Source organism: Geospiza fortis, unplaced genomic scaffold (assembly GCF_000277835.1).
Source record: "Geospiza fortis unplaced genomic scaffold, GeoFor_1.0 scaffold66, whole genome shotgun sequence".
NCBI classification, from domain to species: domain Eukaryota; kingdom Metazoa; phylum Chordata; class Aves; order Passeriformes; family Thraupidae; genus Geospiza; species Geospiza fortis.
The window spans coordinates 8517969-8534357 of record NW_005054312.1 but is presented as its reverse complement, the minus strand read 5'-3'; the positions used below and the strand labels follow the sequence as shown (position 1 = coordinate 8534357).

General features: G+C 46.4%; 1 protein-coding gene across 3 annotated transcripts in view; it reads right to left on the bottom strand.

Moving 5' to 3' along the window:
• LOC102041554 (USP6 N-terminal-like protein) overlaps positions 1 to 16389 on the bottom strand; it is an 86467-nt gene that overhangs the window by 4893 nt on the left and 65185 nt on the right. For all 3 annotated transcript variants that reach the window (XM_031055725.1, XM_031055724.1, XM_005419571.3), the window contains 8 exons: positions 10482 to 10589; positions 7370 to 7479; positions 6750 to 6798; positions 5577 to 5697; positions 4626 to 4720; positions 3024 to 3089; positions 1533 to 1632; positions 168 to 320 (listed from right to left, as the gene is read on the bottom strand). In XM_031055725.1, the coding sequence (XP_030911585.1) occupies positions 168 to 320; positions 1533 to 1632; positions 3024 to 3089; positions 4626 to 4720; positions 5577 to 5697; positions 6750 to 6798; positions 7370 to 7479; positions 10482 to 10589 (802 nt within the window). The remainder of the gene's footprint in view (positions 1 to 167; positions 321 to 1532; positions 1633 to 3023; positions 3090 to 4625; positions 4721 to 5576; positions 5698 to 6749; positions 6799 to 7369; positions 7480 to 10481; positions 10590 to 16389) is intronic.

Sequence of the window (16389 nt, the reverse complement as noted above, 5' to 3'; positions counted from 1 at the left end):
ATAAAACCCAAACTGTGCATCAGTTTGTGTGTTTGCATGCCTTGAATGTAAGGAAGGCAGATGCTTCCACACGACAGGTGGCAGCCCCTCTGGGCTGCCCTGGCTCCCAGGCACACCAGTGGGATGCTCTGGTCCCTGCTGGGCTGCCCACCTTCCCCTCTACCCACCTGGTGGGGGCAGGTCAAACTTCATCTTGCGCAGTTCAGTCATTGACACCTGCAGCTGCTCGATGACGGCATCGTCCTCGTACTGCAGGGAAGCAGCAATTTTCTCCTGCAGAAATTCACGTAAATCTTCCAGTGTCATCTTCAGCAAGCGCTCTGGGGGATGGGAGAAAGGAGTAATGGCAGTGGCACAGACAAATTTCAGGGTAGCATGAGCGTGGGTTACACCACGCTTTGGTTTTATCTGGGACTCTGCTGCTGTTCCCACTCCACAGTGGGACAGTCTGAACACTTCTGCCTCTCTCCCACCTTCCCACTATTGCTCAGGGTCATCAAAACATGTATATATCCATACCACCTGAGCAGTAGCTTCTCAGTGGCAGGACAATGGCAGGGCTGGGAGCTGTGCTGATGCAGATGCAGGGTTTAGGCCATTTCTGGAAGTTCTCACCAATGCCTCTAGGAGGAGGAAAAGCTCCATGAGACAGGTCCTAAGCATCAGGCTGAACAGCCACTGCTGACAGCTGCCGCCACCAGCCAGGGATGCCAACCTGCACCAGCAAGCAGGGATGCAGGAAAAGGTGCTGGCCCTTACAAAGGTTGCAGACAGGGATGGGATACAGGCAGAAATGGGTTGTAGGAAGAGATGTCAACCTGCACTACACATTCCTCAGGGAGGCGAGATTTTACAGCCAAACTGAAACATCTGCCTGCCTGCCAGTTTCTCATTTGCTGCAGACAAATAGGATACTTCAAGATTTATTTATGGATAGCCTGTTCTTCATTTAACTGAGGGAAGAACAGGGTGGCTGTTTGCAGAAGCCAACACATGCAGTCCCATGAATTCTGCTGCCCAAAGGCTCTCATCACACACTCCTGCCCCAGATGAAGGCCAAACAAGTGACACAACAAGACTATCAATTTATGGGAGTGAAGGGGTTCAAAGTTACAAAGATCTCGAGGTAGAAACATCACTGCCTAAGTGTTATGCAAGACAACCAGGTTTTGATAATTTTAGAAGTGTGTCAGTGGATTTTCTTGTCCCTCTACAGACTTTTCAGTTGAGCCACCACATAAAGTTCTGCAGACAGATGGGCTGCTGTCTGCATTGCCCCTAAAAGCAATTTGTGGGGCACAGTACATAGGAAGAAGCAGCTGGGAGCATTTCAGGTGTGGTTTCTGTGTGCTGAGTAAAGCAAGTCAATCCTTATGGCATCTCCTTTCCTCCCCTGGAATGTGCCTCTTGTGGCCAGTGCAAGGCACCAAGAGGCTGGAAGTGGCCAGCAAGGCTTTTCAGGTCAGCAGCACAAGGGTGGCCCAGCATGGTGCCACCAGACCCACAGGGGATACAGTCAGGTGGGACCTTACTTTTGTGCAGTTTGAGGATGGTGTAAGCCATGGCTGTCAGCACCCGCTCCCCTTCCAGGATGTAGATATCCCACAGCCGCAAGGTCAGCGTGAATGGGGTCTGTTTTAAACACACAGACAAATCACAAATGGCATGATGAAACAGAGGCTGCTGCCATCACTGCATCACCTTGGACCAAATCACACAACAGGGCTAGGCTCTGCAAGTCAGGAATTAATCTAAAACACAAAAATGTCTTTTAGCGTCTATGGCTTTGCCTTAAAGCTAATGAACTTGGGTGGCTGGAGAAATATTTAAAACCCATCCATGAATGCAGAAAAAAGAGAAACTTCCCTCACAAGCATGCTAGCATGTGGATTCCCCTACCCTGGAGAGAGTACCATCATCTTTCAGCCTTGTGAGCACAAAAAACAACTCCTGTATCCATCCAGATTTCCCAGAAGGGCTATTTATGGGATAGGTCTGAAAGCCCAATGATGCATCACTAAGCATTAAAAAAACATTCATCTGGTGTCCAAAGAAGAGGTTTTTCTTATATACAGGCTTATTTCTGCCTGCTAAAAACACCTCTGCAAATGGTTTTCATTTGCACCCAGACCCAATCTGACAAACAGGACTGAACTGATGCCCAAAGTGATGGAGCAGCCCATACCTCCCACCAAAGATCTAAGGCACCTCACCAACACAGAAATTAATATTAATCCTACTGAGATGTTTAGGTTCAAATTTAGGATACTGCACTGACTCTCCAGCGTTTTGCGCAACTAACCATTGTAGCGCTTGTACCACATGCTACTGCAGTTAAAGAGATTGTGCATTTTATACAGCTTCCAGTGGCAAAAGCAGTGAGTTCCCTCTCAAGGAGAAGGGGCCATCCACTGTTTTATAGAAGACAGGGCAGCAGAAAATTGAGACTGGAGTACACAGATGTCCTAAATATTAGCAAGTCTGGACATTGCATTCAAGTTCAGTAGGCACAATGCTGATCCTAAAAATGAAGTAGTGTCTTGGCTCAGAACTAGCAAATTAGCTCTGGACAAATCAGGGTAATTTTCTTTCACTTCCACCTTTCCAGTCCCAATCTGCTTCGTTGCCTGCAGCTGCTGCATTGGTATTTGTCAAGGTTTGTGCCCCCAGCTCTTCTTCTTTCTATGTTGTCTCCAGAGCCAAAGTGAGGTTAATTGCCTTTGCAGCAGTGCCAGTGGGCAAGAGAAAGATCTCTCCTGACTCTGAAGTTTATACTGCTGATGCTGAGCCATCTCCCTGCGACTGCTTGTGATGAGGGAGCAGGAATTGGCTTCTCATCAGTCACATGCAGTTATTTTTTACCTTCTCCCTTATTAATTTTTTTCCTTTATGAGAGTGTGCATAATATCCCGCCTTATAAAATATTAACATCTTCTTCAAGTATGATATTTACAAAAAAACACAGGCAGATTAATCACACATGCAAACAGGAGAGCAGCAAAAAAACCCCAGAGCATCCTCACCCGGTCAATGAAACACTGCAGGAACCACTTGGTTGTGTAAATCCCAGTGGTCATCTGCTCCTTGTCCTGGGGGAAGACAGCAAAGAGAGACAGGCATTTCATCAGGCTGATTACTGGAGGTTCAAGCAGCTCATAAGGCTTTGGGGGAGGTTAGTTGGTTGGTTTACTTATTCTGGGATCTGGGTGCAGGACATGGCTGTGGTTCATCTCCCATGTCCCAAGAAAGCCCCTGCTTTACACACCAGTGCTGAAGCCCTGCTTTGGTCCTTTGCCCAAGACATCCACTGAACCTGGTCCTCAATGTGGCCAGACTTCAGCCATAGTATTGGAAAGGGATTTCTGGGAGAAGCTTTTCTGGCCTAATACCTACTCCAGGGATTTATAAAAACCTTCCAGGAACTCAAACCACTCACTCCTTGCAGAAACTCCTTTTTGTTTCCATAGCAATTCCCATGTGAGCCTCTTGGAGCACAGTCAAGGCGGCTTTGGAAGCATCACCTGGTTTACATGGCATGACTGCTGAAGGAGCAGGACAGCCTGACAGGCTAAGGAAAACTTAGAAACCTCACCATCACCACCTTGGTCTAACATTTCTCCATCTGGTGCCCAGTGCTGGCATGTGTGCAGAGCTGACATGACCTCTGCTGCAAAGCCAATGAAGCAGTGGGGATGGGAAGAGAAAGAAGCCCATGGGATGAATGGCCAGCTCCAGCCTTTGCTTCTGGCTGGTGCTGTGCACCTGCAAGCCTGGACAGCCTTCAGGAGCAGGAGGAATGAGCAGCTTTCTGAGTTATTCCCGTCCCCTCCCCTGCCCATGACTATAATTAAGTGAAAACCTATCATGGCTCTGTTTCACTTTTACAGCTATTTGCAGCATGAAGCAAGAGCTGTTGCAGATGATGGTAATACAAACACCTTTTGCTGGAGATGGGGGTTACCAAGCCTCTTGGGAGCGTAAGAGAACTTTAGGAGTCTGGCCACTGAACACCAGCTGTCTACACCAAATGCAAAGGGGGGCAAGGCAAAAGAAAAAAAGGGAGAAAGCAGGTGCAGCAAAATAGTGGCCTGGACATAAGACTGGAGTTGGTGTGCCCTGCAGATGCTCCTGCAGCCACCAAATGGGCCTGTACCATCTGCTAGAGAGAAAAGCAACTGGATGTGCCCAAGCAACAAAACACCCAGCAAATCTTATGTGCCTCCTGACTTAAAACAACAGCAAAGCACTTGGAGCTAATAATTACTGAAATAAGACTCCAGACAGACCAGCATCAGCCTTTGGGCCTTGCAGCTGGTACAAGCAAGCACACAGTCCAGCCACACTGCTGCTCCTCCTGCTGCAGGCTCTGTAAGCCTTCCTGGCTCTCCTGGAAGCCTTTACATTTTAGCAGTCCCTCCACTAATGATGATCAGCAAGCAAATGATTACCATTCACCTCAGCAAGATTTGAGCAACCCATTTAATAAATGCCTGCCTCTGCAGCTGAAGCAGTCCTGTACGGTTAGAAATATGTTCAGCTGTGAATCTGTTTGGCAGAACACTATATGAACTGCTTTATCATTAAAATGTGGCATTATTATAGGAAGACTGACAGTAAAGAGATACCATGTGCTTCTTCAGTTTGGGGAACAGTTTGTTTAAAATTTGCTCGTGGTGGGCTTGAAACCTCTGCAGCTTCGGGAACCCAGGAATGAAAAAACCTTAACAAGAAAAGACAAGAGAAATAAAAAAAATCAGGGAAGCTCTGCAGCAGTGACAGGGATAGACTGATTCTCTATAAACTCATCTCTTGCATCGCCTGTTGAAGTTGGCTGAACAACAGGGTGCCCAGCTACCTCCCTTTCACCCTCCTTTCCAGAGGTCACCCCTCACCACATCTGGGCAACAGGACCCTCAGACCAAGACCAGCTGGTCCTTCTCACCCAGCTCCCACTGCCTGCCTTGGCCAAGAGCTCTCCAAACACACCTCAGTGCTTACCAAGGTTCAGAGGAAAGCTGGAGATGTTTGAACACTACAAGCTTGTTCAGTGCCCTGTAATCTAGTGGGACACACATTTAAGACTGTCCAAAGATAGCAAGCCATAAGGTTTAGCTCTCTGCCCATGAAATAACTCTCTGTGCATAGATTACTGCTAACCACAAGTAAGATGAAAGGATCTCTAATGTGTTTGAAGTAAAATAATACATCACACATTTAGTGGAATGATATCTACAGTTAGTGTGGATACTCTTGGATGTACTTCTGTGAGACTTCTTACAAACTCATAACCTTGAGTTAATTGATTGCTAAGGGCAAGGAACCCTGGAGGCAGGACAGCACTTCTGTGAAAGTGTTAATTACTGAGCACTAAAGCTCAGGTGGGTAAAACTCGGGTTTTTTTGATAAGAGCTTGTCTACCTCCAAGAGTGAAGTTCAGCTCGCCAGTCAGGCTGCACAAGTAGTTGAGCCTCACCCACTTTAATTAAACCAATATGTGAGGAGAAACAAAGCTCTACCGACCAAGCTGAACAATGTTCCCTTGCTGTGGCAGACACCCTGCCCCAGCCCAGCCTTACCATGCATGGCGTGGCGCTGGTTGGTGAGCAGCTGCGCCAGCGCCCAGAACGCATCCTCTTCGTTCAAGTACATCAGGAGGATGGCTGCAATCTGGCTCATCCCTTGGCAGTAGCTCACTTCCTGCAACAGTCAAGAGGGGCACACGTGCTGCCATGCTGGCAGAGCCTACCATAATGCTAAAGCTGCCTGTATTTCCCTCTCCTCTTCCAAGGTCTGTCTCATTTCAAAGTCTTTACCATTTATGTCCAAATTCACAGCTGCCATATGTCTACAGCATCTACTATGTTACTGACTCATGGAGTAGTTTGGGTTGGAAAAGGACCCTTGAAGATTATCTCATCCAACCCTCCTCAGGGATAGCTTCCACCAGACCAGGTTGCTCAAAGCCCCATGCAAACAGACTTTGAACACTTCCAGGATAGGGCATACACAACTTCTCTGAGCAATTATTTCCATGCCTCACCATTTAAAAAAATGTTTTCCTTATGGCCAATCTATCTTTGGGATGACAAACAGCATGTGGCTCCAATGCTGTTTTGCATTCTTTCAGCCATATGAGCACTGAAGTAATTAAACAGTAAATAAATCTGGTAAACATTTATCTGGCATGAGGGAGGCTCCTTAACTAACCCCCTGAGCATCTTCTAACTGTCCCCTCTTGGAGGTGGAGACAGTAGGTTCAGCTGCTAATTTCAGCTTATTCTGCCTGTATCCTTCAGCTAAAAATTACTGGTTTGCTGTAGTAAATAAGTGTTTTCAACAAGGATACCATTTGGTGTAAGACAAGAAGTCAGAAACATGACAGACTGCCAGAAAACTAGTGTTGCTGAAAAGCCAAAGGGCAATCCCTTGTTCTTTGCTGACACTCTAAATCTGCCAGATGTCATTTACCAGGTGACAAAATGAACAAGGGAATGAAACAACTGTGGAAAGAGTCTTGTGCTGCCAGAGATTCTTGCAGCTCTCTGTACAACCCACTATTAGGACTTAAAATTGGAATTACCACTGGCTAAATAAGTGTGTGTTTATTACATATATTTACACATGAAAATATATATGTCTACACAAATACACACACATATAAAGCTTTTCTTTAAATCTTTACATATATATATATATTAAAATATATATAAAGCACAATGCTCTTCATGTTAACTGGAATTGCTACTTACAGTGTTATAAACTGAGTATGCTGACAGGACGTGGAAGAGTGCCTGTTGCCTGGGGAGAAAGAAGGACATTAAAACACCTGAGCATGAGCTCTCTAGCTTCATGAACACACCAGTACATACACACAGAGAGCAAAGATTCTGAAAACACCCAACCAGCTGGTACTTAACACTTTTGCAAGGAGCAGGGCTCACAGAACCAGAAAGCTCGTTCCTTGGAGACTGGGTAGGGCAGCCAGGTGTGACTTACCCCAGTGACAAAGTCACTTCTTCAAACCTCTACAACCCAATGTGTCATGAAGACCCCATCCCTCCCAGATCCTGATGGGCCCACCCCATCATCCCAGCCATCCCAAACCAAGCCTTCTGGAACTGTGAGCCTTGGGGGACAAGGCACTGCTTGGCTCGAGAACTGGGGCTGAGCCTGCTCCAGGGTGGACCTCTCTGAAGAAAGAATCAGCAGCCCCAGCACCTGTGGGTCACACTGTGTGGTGATAGTTTGAGGAGAAGGCAAAGATGGCTTTGCTCTGAGCCAGGGGACTGCTGGCTGCTGATCCAGCTCATCCCTCACAAATGCACTGGCAGGACTGCCCATATAAGCCACAGAAGCCTTCCAGACTCACTTCACTCCGTAGCGCTCTCGGAACATGATGTGGTTTCGGAAGGTGCGGTTAACATCCAAATCTATCTGCTTGATTTCCGATGAAAAACTCTTGGCTTGCTCTTTCATTTGCTGGAAGGGAGAGGAGCAGAGAAGAGGCAGGAATCAGACACCATCTCAGCCTGTACCTCTCTCCACCAGGGAGAAGGCAGGATTCCTGCAGCAGGAGTGGCAGCCTGGGAGCTGCACAGAGCTATCCAGAGCAGGGGACATTGCTGTCCTGCAGTGAACAATGAACTGCAGCCTGGAGGTGAGCCCCTGAGCCCTTGTCTGTGCTGCTGGCCCAGGGAGAAGGGGATGACCCCACACTCACTTCCTAAGACAGCAGCAGCTGCCAACCCAGCCTTTGCCCATCTTCCAATGCAGATACTGAGTTTTCAGAATCTAAAACCTTTACAATTCAATTCCACTCTCATTTATTTTGATTTCTTTGCCTGGCTAGCTGTCATAAAGCGTTGAGAGCTCTGTTGATCCTTAAGGAACCAATACACAGATGTACACAGCACTGTCAGCTTTTCAGAAGCTCAATCATAATAAAGCCCAAACTGTTATGACAGACTCTGTGATCTCCACTACTACTTTCCCTGAAGAAGAGAGTCATCTTTAGTTTAAGGAGTTTCCACTGTTAAGAAGAGCAGTCCTGGAATATTCTCTTGGACTGGTACAAATTTTAAGAAATTGGTAGAGTCTGGAACAGAAGCTAATCTCAAAGCCAAGAATCCCCATGTTCCCCCCAGGCTGGCCAATCATTTAAGGCAGCATCACACGGAAAAAGGATTTAAGTCCACTGCAAAAAAATGAAAATTCAAATGAAAGTTTAAGACCACCTCATCCAATTGTGCCCTAAGAGCCCCAAGATGAAGATGCTCCATGGACAAATCTCACTGCAGTCCCATCTGCAACCTGCTGTTCAGCTCTGTACTGCAGGCAAGGACCACTATGCTATAGCTAAGCATCTCATCTCACAGCTTTTAGATACCACCAGTGATCATGCCCTCCTCCTTTAATGTCTCCAGGGTTAACTGCAGGAAGAAAATACATTTTGTGACTGTCTTCAGGCACACTGAGATTCCACAGCAGGTTGAAGGCAGCAGAGATAAGCACCAAGCCCAACTTGCCTTGAGCTCAGGGTCAGGACCCCTCCTGGCTCACAGAGGAGACAGAAAATAGAACATCTGCACAGATACGTATCATCTGCTCCAGCAGCTGCCATCCTATGAATGCTTATCAGCCTGACACCAGGCGCCTCCAGGCTGCTGTTGACCTCCCAAGGTGGCCACATCAGCTCTGGTGAACATCAGAAGGTCATTAGCACCCACATGTGTCCAGCACAGCCAATACTTTGGATGATCACAGCATCTTGGGAATATTAACACCAACCTTGAAAGCAGCTGTATGGAGGGGCAATAGTAAAGGGGCTATTTTGAATTATTGCCTACACAGGACAAGTGAGGATAAAAGTGGTGATGGAATGAAGATCTGATGAACAACATAATTTCCCTGCTGTAAATAGTGAGGTCTCTGTATTCTGTGGCTCCCTGCCCTCTATAAAGCAGACAGACTACCTGAGAGAATATGACTATTCATGTGCACTGGGTCACTTCAGTTCAAATTTTCCTGCTAAAGGCCCTCTTGTTTTCCCCGCCAGAACAACACAGAAATTTCCCAAAGTAATTACCTTACTTTGGGTATTTTTAAATCATTGCACGTGAATGGCAGGTAGGTCACATAGGACTTTGTCAACTCCATGGACCCAGGAGGCTTTACTACTTGTGCAGACATTAAAAAAGAAACACAAGATGGGTTATTCTCCTTTTTTCCCTAATGTAAATAACCTGGGGGCTCCACAGATGCTCTGTTGAGCTCATTAGTGCTGTGAGTCCTGCAAGCTGGTGGCAGAGCAGAGGCTAGAAAGCTGTAAGTCCCATCCCAAAGACCTTGTACAAAGTAGTGGGTAAAAGCCAGGATACCTCTGCTCTGCCCCATGGCCAATATGTTTCTCCTGCTGCTTTCTCAAGCTCCCCTCATGTCCTCTGGCTGCAGCTAATAAACCCCAGAGAGGCAGAGCATCACACCTACATGAAAAGCGTGGAATGTCCCATGGTAGCCTTCAGGCTTTTGTGCCATGGGCCATACCCCAGGGAGAAATGGGGTGGCCTTGGAACCAGTTCCTTCAGGACACAAGTCTGAGGCTGAGGCTTAGTCCCTTCAAAGCAAAACCCCTCATCCAGGACCTGCACTGAGCCTCTCCTGGAGGAAATTAGGGGAGAGCTAATTACTGGCAGCAGGCAGCACCAAAGAAGAGGTAGATTAAGATGATCTTGTAGAGGGTTTGCATCCAGCAAAGCCTATTAGCCCTGAAGCTCCTGTTCATCGCAGACCCCTCTGGAGCACAGATAACTCCTTGTGACTTTCATTTGTTTGGATTGCTTCCCTGCCTGTATAGCACAGCTTTGAGGGAGGGAGCACAATTCTAATCTGCATGCTGGGAGAGTCTCCTTATCTGTGCTTACTGTGGTGAGCCCAGCCTGCCTTCCCCCAGCCCCTGCGTGTGCCTCCATCCCTGCGGCACCTCGCCAGTAACATCCACGCTTGGCTAACTATGAGTGTTAGCATTGCCCTGCTTAATAGGCAGGGAATTTTAGAAACACCTGTTGGAAGCAGCACTCAACCTCCTGCCTCTGAACAATAATTGTCTCCACAACACCTTGATCCTCGCCCTGGTACATGATGCAAAATAAATCGTAATATAGGCTTGGAAAATAAGTTAATTATCCACCAAGGGCTTCCACATGCTGCCTATGGAAAGCTTCCCCTCACTCTTCCCTGCATCTTTCTCTAAAGAAGCAGTAACACTGACAGCAGCTTTGCTCCCAACTTCCAGCAGAATAAATGGAAGCAGCATATTATAGAAAGCAGCCAACTAACATGCTAGCAGACCCCAGCTTAATATAAACCCATGGACAAAGAGGTGATACCCTTTGCATTTTCAGTCCTCACCAAACCAGCTTCATCAACCAATCTAACTTCCCTATCATCCTCCTACTGCTGTCTTTGCCAGGTAGAGCCCATACCTCATATTTTCCTTCATTCTCCTTCTTCATCTTCTCAACATCCAGCAGAAGTGACCAGACCTGGCCTCGCACCTGAAGCGGGATCCCTTTGTACACACGCCGGCACATCTGCAGAGAGGAAAACATGTGCAAGGTCAGCTGGGTCCTGCTGGTGGCAGACACATTTTCTGCATGGTTTGCTGCTGCAGATAATCAGCCATCTGAGCAGACACCCCAGGCATTCATTTGCTCTCTCTGTGCTGGCACGGAGAGGGCATCTCCGATCTGATGGATGAGCTGAGTACCTGCATCCATCAAAGACAACTACTCAGTCAAAATCATTGAACCAGAGAATCATAGAACAGTTTGGTTGAAAGGGACCTTACAGATCATCTAGTTCCAACATCCTTGCCAAGCACAGGGACACTTTTCACTATACTAGACTGCTCCTAATCCTATCCAGCCTGAACCTTGAACATTTCCAGGGATGGGGCATCCACAGATTCTCTGGACAACCTGTGCCAGTGCCTCACCATCCTCACAGTAAAGAATTTCTTCCTTACATGTAATCTAAACCTGCCCTCTTTTAGTTTAAAACTGTAGCCTCTTGTCCTATCACTATCTGCCTGTGTAAAAAGTCATTCTCCCTTGTTTTTACAAGCCCCCTTTAAGTACTGGAAGACCACAATGAGGTATCCTCAGAGCTTTCTCTTCTTCAGGCTGAACAACTCAACCTGTCTTCATAGGAGAGAGGTCTTCGTTCACTTCATCTCACAGATGCTTCTTCCCTTTTTCTTGTAATAAACCTCCCATTAAATTTCAATGGAAAACAGAAAAGAAAAAAAAAGGGGTTTTTTTCATTGCTGACTACTTCCATTAAAAGAAAAAGCTTCATAAGAAAGAAAAATATCCTTTTCTGAAAACTTTCCTTCCTTTCATTCATCCCACCTGTGAAATGCCTTGCAGCTGCACTACAAAACCCACAGTAGCACTCCTCTGGATTCCTGAGGAATCTTGGGTACACTGAAGGACCTGTGGCACATGCCCAAGCTCCAGTCATGGAGGGTATTTATGTTGCCTTATGGTGTTCTCTCAGAACCAGGCAATTCCTTGGGAGGGGTCAGAGGTGCCAGATTTCCTGTCATGAGAATGAGCTTGGAGCTGAGAAGGGCAGTGCCTGATCAGGCAATCAACTGGAGCTACTGTCACTGCCTGGTACAAATGCATCCAACCACCTTCAAAATCCCTCTTCTTTTTCCATAGGGTGTTCTGCTTCATGCAATGAACAGTGATGGCAAGAGAAGAACTGCAATCCCCAGGGAAGCACAAGATCCCAGCAGAAGGTTTTCTGGATGCAGGCTTGCCACATTCCCATTGCCCCACCCAGCTGAACACCTGCTTCTCTTGCCTTTCAGACCCACCTTGCACCACCAGCTCTTTTATTTCCAACCTGACTTTTGAAGGTCAGCCTCTCACAAGGACATTAAGACCTTAACCATGGCACTGTGCTGGCTCACGGCCTCCATGAACACAAACTGACACTCATTATTTCCTTACTGTCTTCATGGCAGCATTGCATGCAGCATTGCATCTACTGAGGGCAAAACCAGGAATGGTGGTCCTTGTCCCAAAGACTTACAAGACCAGGAGGTAAGACAAGAGGTGGGCTTCAAGCAGAGAGGCTAGGGCACAGCAAAGAACTAACACTATCCCAGTCAAAAAAAGTATGTAAAATAACTCTGTAGTCTGTAGGACCAGGAGAACCAGATGTTTATGAGAATGCTTTTCTACTCCATTACAATAAACGTTTCAGTACTTCTGCTGACAGAGGAAGTGTCTGCAACATACCCTGATCCTGAAAAGTGTAATGGATATTCAACATTTAAAATGCCATCCTCAGAACTCCCCAAATGCTTGCTCTGCCCCAAGCATTGCTTTGCACCAGCTGTGAAGGTCCAGCACATAGCCAGGGTGAAATCCTGCAGAAATCCTTTACCAGATCCTGCCCTTCCCTCTGTATGCACCAAATAAAAGCTGCCCTCCAAAAGCAATCTCGCCAGCAAGACATGCCCATGGAAAGCCACCATCCTCTTCAACTGCATGCTGCATTTCAAGTGGGACATCACTAATTCACCATCTGCACACCCAAAGGCTCATGGAAGGAGGTGCTTCTAAGGACAGCAAATCTTCATACCATGTGGGGCAGATTCATCCCCATTTCCCAAGAGTCATTAAATCAGGATGAAAGAAGTGCAATGCATCAAGAGACACAAAGCAACAGGATTAGATGAGCCACATCCCCAAGTAGTAGGTTCACACAAAAGCCTGGCTCCTGCAAGCACTCATGCCTTTATGAAGCAAAAGCTGAGGCGGAATCAAGAAACCAGAATATGTACCAATTCTGACAAGAACACCAATTCTGAAAACATTACTTATTTCCAGTGGATTACAAGAGACTGACTGACAGCTGCCAAGGCATATGATGATATTCAGGTTCGTGGGAAGGAAATAATTTTGTTTTGAATTTTCAGAGCTGGTATTGTTGTACTTTAATGAGTGCAACCCTCAGTGGCATATAGTAATGTCTCTAATGATTTTCTTTACACAAGTGCTAAAGGAACAGGGAAGGTACACAACATGCTGAGATGGAACTGAAATGAAATGCCTTCCTTTTATTTACCCACGGGCTTTCCTCCTCCCACCACCTCCAGACATGCAAGTGATAAAACCTCAGAGCTGTGAGTCACCCAGAAAAAAATGAGCAACTTTTCTTCATCATGAAACTTGAAGGAAAACAGGGACGTTACCATACAAGCCGTATTTATGATGGGATGAAAAGACGGAGGTAAGGCAGCACATGATGATAACTCCTGTACCACATGACAGTCAAAAACAACCCTCAAGGTCACTCTCTTTTAAACCACTCAGCCCTTACAGATGGGAAGAGAGCATCTGGATCATGTCCCATGCAGGCTGACAGACCAATGCACAGGCAAGAAGAACAAACACCATTCTTCTTCACAAAAGGAGGTGCTGGTGGTCAAAGCAATGGTTTGAGACACTGTAGAAAGGCAGTGTCAGCCAAGGACTGAGACCACAGTGTCTAAAACTTGCTCCAGGTTTTGCCACAGGATCATCCTCCCTCTCCAGGCTTTAAAATACAAAGCTCATGGCACAGAGGCCATCATCACCCCATCCCTATCTCTCCCCTGCCCACATATTTTCTCTGAGGTAGATGGGATGGGGAAGACTATAGAAGTACAGACTTGAGCTCCATTCTCCTGCACCAGCAATCTCCTCTGAGAAGTACCCAACCAATTGTTCCAGGTCTTGAATACGAGGGATGGAGTCACTGCCTTTAAAGACAGAACATCTTTTTGAAGTAGTAAAGACAGTGAAATTAAAAAAGATTTGGGAGAGGTGGGTTGGTTTTTGAAGCAGAATATACACATTGCAGTTCACCTTCACACTTTGGAGTCTCTCACTGTTAACTTCTCAGTCATGTGCATGGATCACCAGGAAAAGACTGCAGGAGCAATGCCCAAATTTTGGGTATCCATGGTAATATCTCCAACATCTTAAAGTGCTGGAGACATATGCTGGATATATACAAGGGCTTGAAAGGGATATCACCTTCCTCAATTCCTTTAGGACTCAAAGAGTAATCCTCCCAAAGAGAAAGGACTTCTTCACATCCTCTACCAGTGACGCGCCAGAAGAACTGAGCTGTGCAAATCCTCACCTGGAGTGGAAGATTTCCTTTGAGTACCACAAAACCTGCTGACCGATGATGTGGCCTTGCAGAATGCTTGGGAGACTGGACATCAGCATGCATGGCTTTCTTTCCATTGACTTAATGACTGATCCCAACTCAGCTGTTGTGCCTGCAGCTGGAGCCTATGCAGCTATTCCTGATGGGATACCATCAAAGCAGGGGCAAAGTTAAATCCTGAAGCTGGTGAGCCATGGGCAGGCATTTACAGTTATTGCCCAGGCTACCTTTGGAGGAGAGGAAAATGCTACCTGCCTTTCCAAAATGGGAAAAAAAAAAAAAGAAGGCAAAGCCACCCTGCAACTCCCAGACAGAATCCCCCTTCCCTCCCATGGCATTTGAGGCAAGAGATCTGACTTCAGCCAGCCTTGGCACGACAAATGTCTGCTGGTGTCCCTGGCATTAGCAGACAGTTCACTCTTGGGGGTTGTGTCAGTTCATACAGATCCCCGATTCATCCTAAACCGCTTTGCTAGCATGCACTGGATTAAGTGCTCTGCACTCCCATGACCTTAGCAGAGGCAAAGCTACCCCCCTGCACAAAGGCAGGCTTTGCCTAAAAGCCAGACATCTATGACCAAAGACATCCCTCTCTAAAGGTCCCATCCCACATGGCCAGCAGCAAGATGCAGCTTGCAAATCATGCAGAGGTCATATCCTCCTCCTATGACTGATGCTTCTGGCTGAAATCCATTTCAGGGCTATGATGAATAAATTATCCTGCTGTTGCAGCACACACACCACAGCCTTTTTTAATCAGCAAAACTGTGCTGCCTGAACTGTGTAGATTCTTACAAGGCACCAGCCATTTCCTAACCTTCCCAAGCAAAGTCAGGCTGGTGTTTAAACTTGGGTTCAAATCAGCAGTGAAGAGGAGACAGACATGAGCCTCCCTGTGCTGAACCCTGAATAACGCAGTTTAGCACCTCTTTGCTGGTTTGACATACCTTAACTCTGCAAAACAATGTCATCCTTTCATGGACTCCTTTATTTTCGTACCCTTTCCCTGTGGAAATTCAGCCAGAAAAAAGCACCATTGCATCATTCTAACCCCACCCATATGAGGAATTGTGCTGAGTGTCACTCTTTGCTGATCTTGAAATTAAATCATATTGTTACAAAATGTGTCTAGAACAGAGATGGAGACAGATCTAAGGCAATGATGAGCACAGGGAGCCCCAGGGCATTACTTTAATTAAGATAATCCTATTTGTTGCTCATCCCGAAACAGGTTATGCCAGAAATTATTTCAGTTCCTAGCCAGGCCATTCTAGTCAAGGAACTGTAAAAGGTGCCACTATTTTTTTCAGCTTTATTTCCAATAATCTGTGACAGTCACAAGACCCAGACTGCCATCAGCAGCATGCAAGGATGCACACAGGCTGCAGGTGGGGGAACAAAAAGCCAAACCCGCTGCTCTCTGGCGGTGGCTCATGCCAAGGGTCTGAAAAAGCTGCTTGCTTGCCCACTGACAGGTGGCTGCTTTGGGGTCAATGCCCTGGATGGATACACAACCTCACTCCTCCTGCTGACATTTCACAACACAGAAGATGAGACAACAACCTAAGCCTCGATCAGATACTAAAATGATGTAAAACACAAAGGCTTGCTTGCTAAGTCCCTCTTCATCAAGCACTAGATATGATCAGATATCTGCCAGCTCCAGCACATGAACAGGGACTGAAAAGGTTGGCCCTTAAGTCCAGGAAGTCTCAGTCTGGAAAATAAGATGGGTTTCTACATTATTCAAGCAGAGTCAAAGTCAGGGCAACTTCCCTGTGAAACTGCTTGCGGTTCCTGCAGCAAGATTTTTTTTTCCCCTCTAATAAAGCACAGCATATCAAAATTAACATCAAAGGGAAGGTTCTTGTTTTCAATAAGAGGATTTTTTCAAAGATGACACCTCAGTAATTGTTAAAATAACACAGAGTGGCTGTCTTGTGACATTTGAGTTTCTATCATGTCAGCCAAGTGGTGAAAACAAACTTGAAGGAAACATGCAATGCAGATGTGGCAGCCTGAGCGCTCAGAGAGGGAACAAAATCAACCCACTCTACTTTAGAAAAATCAGATCAAGGGCTTGTCACATTTACTTTAGCTAGAGCAAAACACACAGCCTCTGAAATGACTGTGATCCCAGCATAAGGTCCTTGAAAT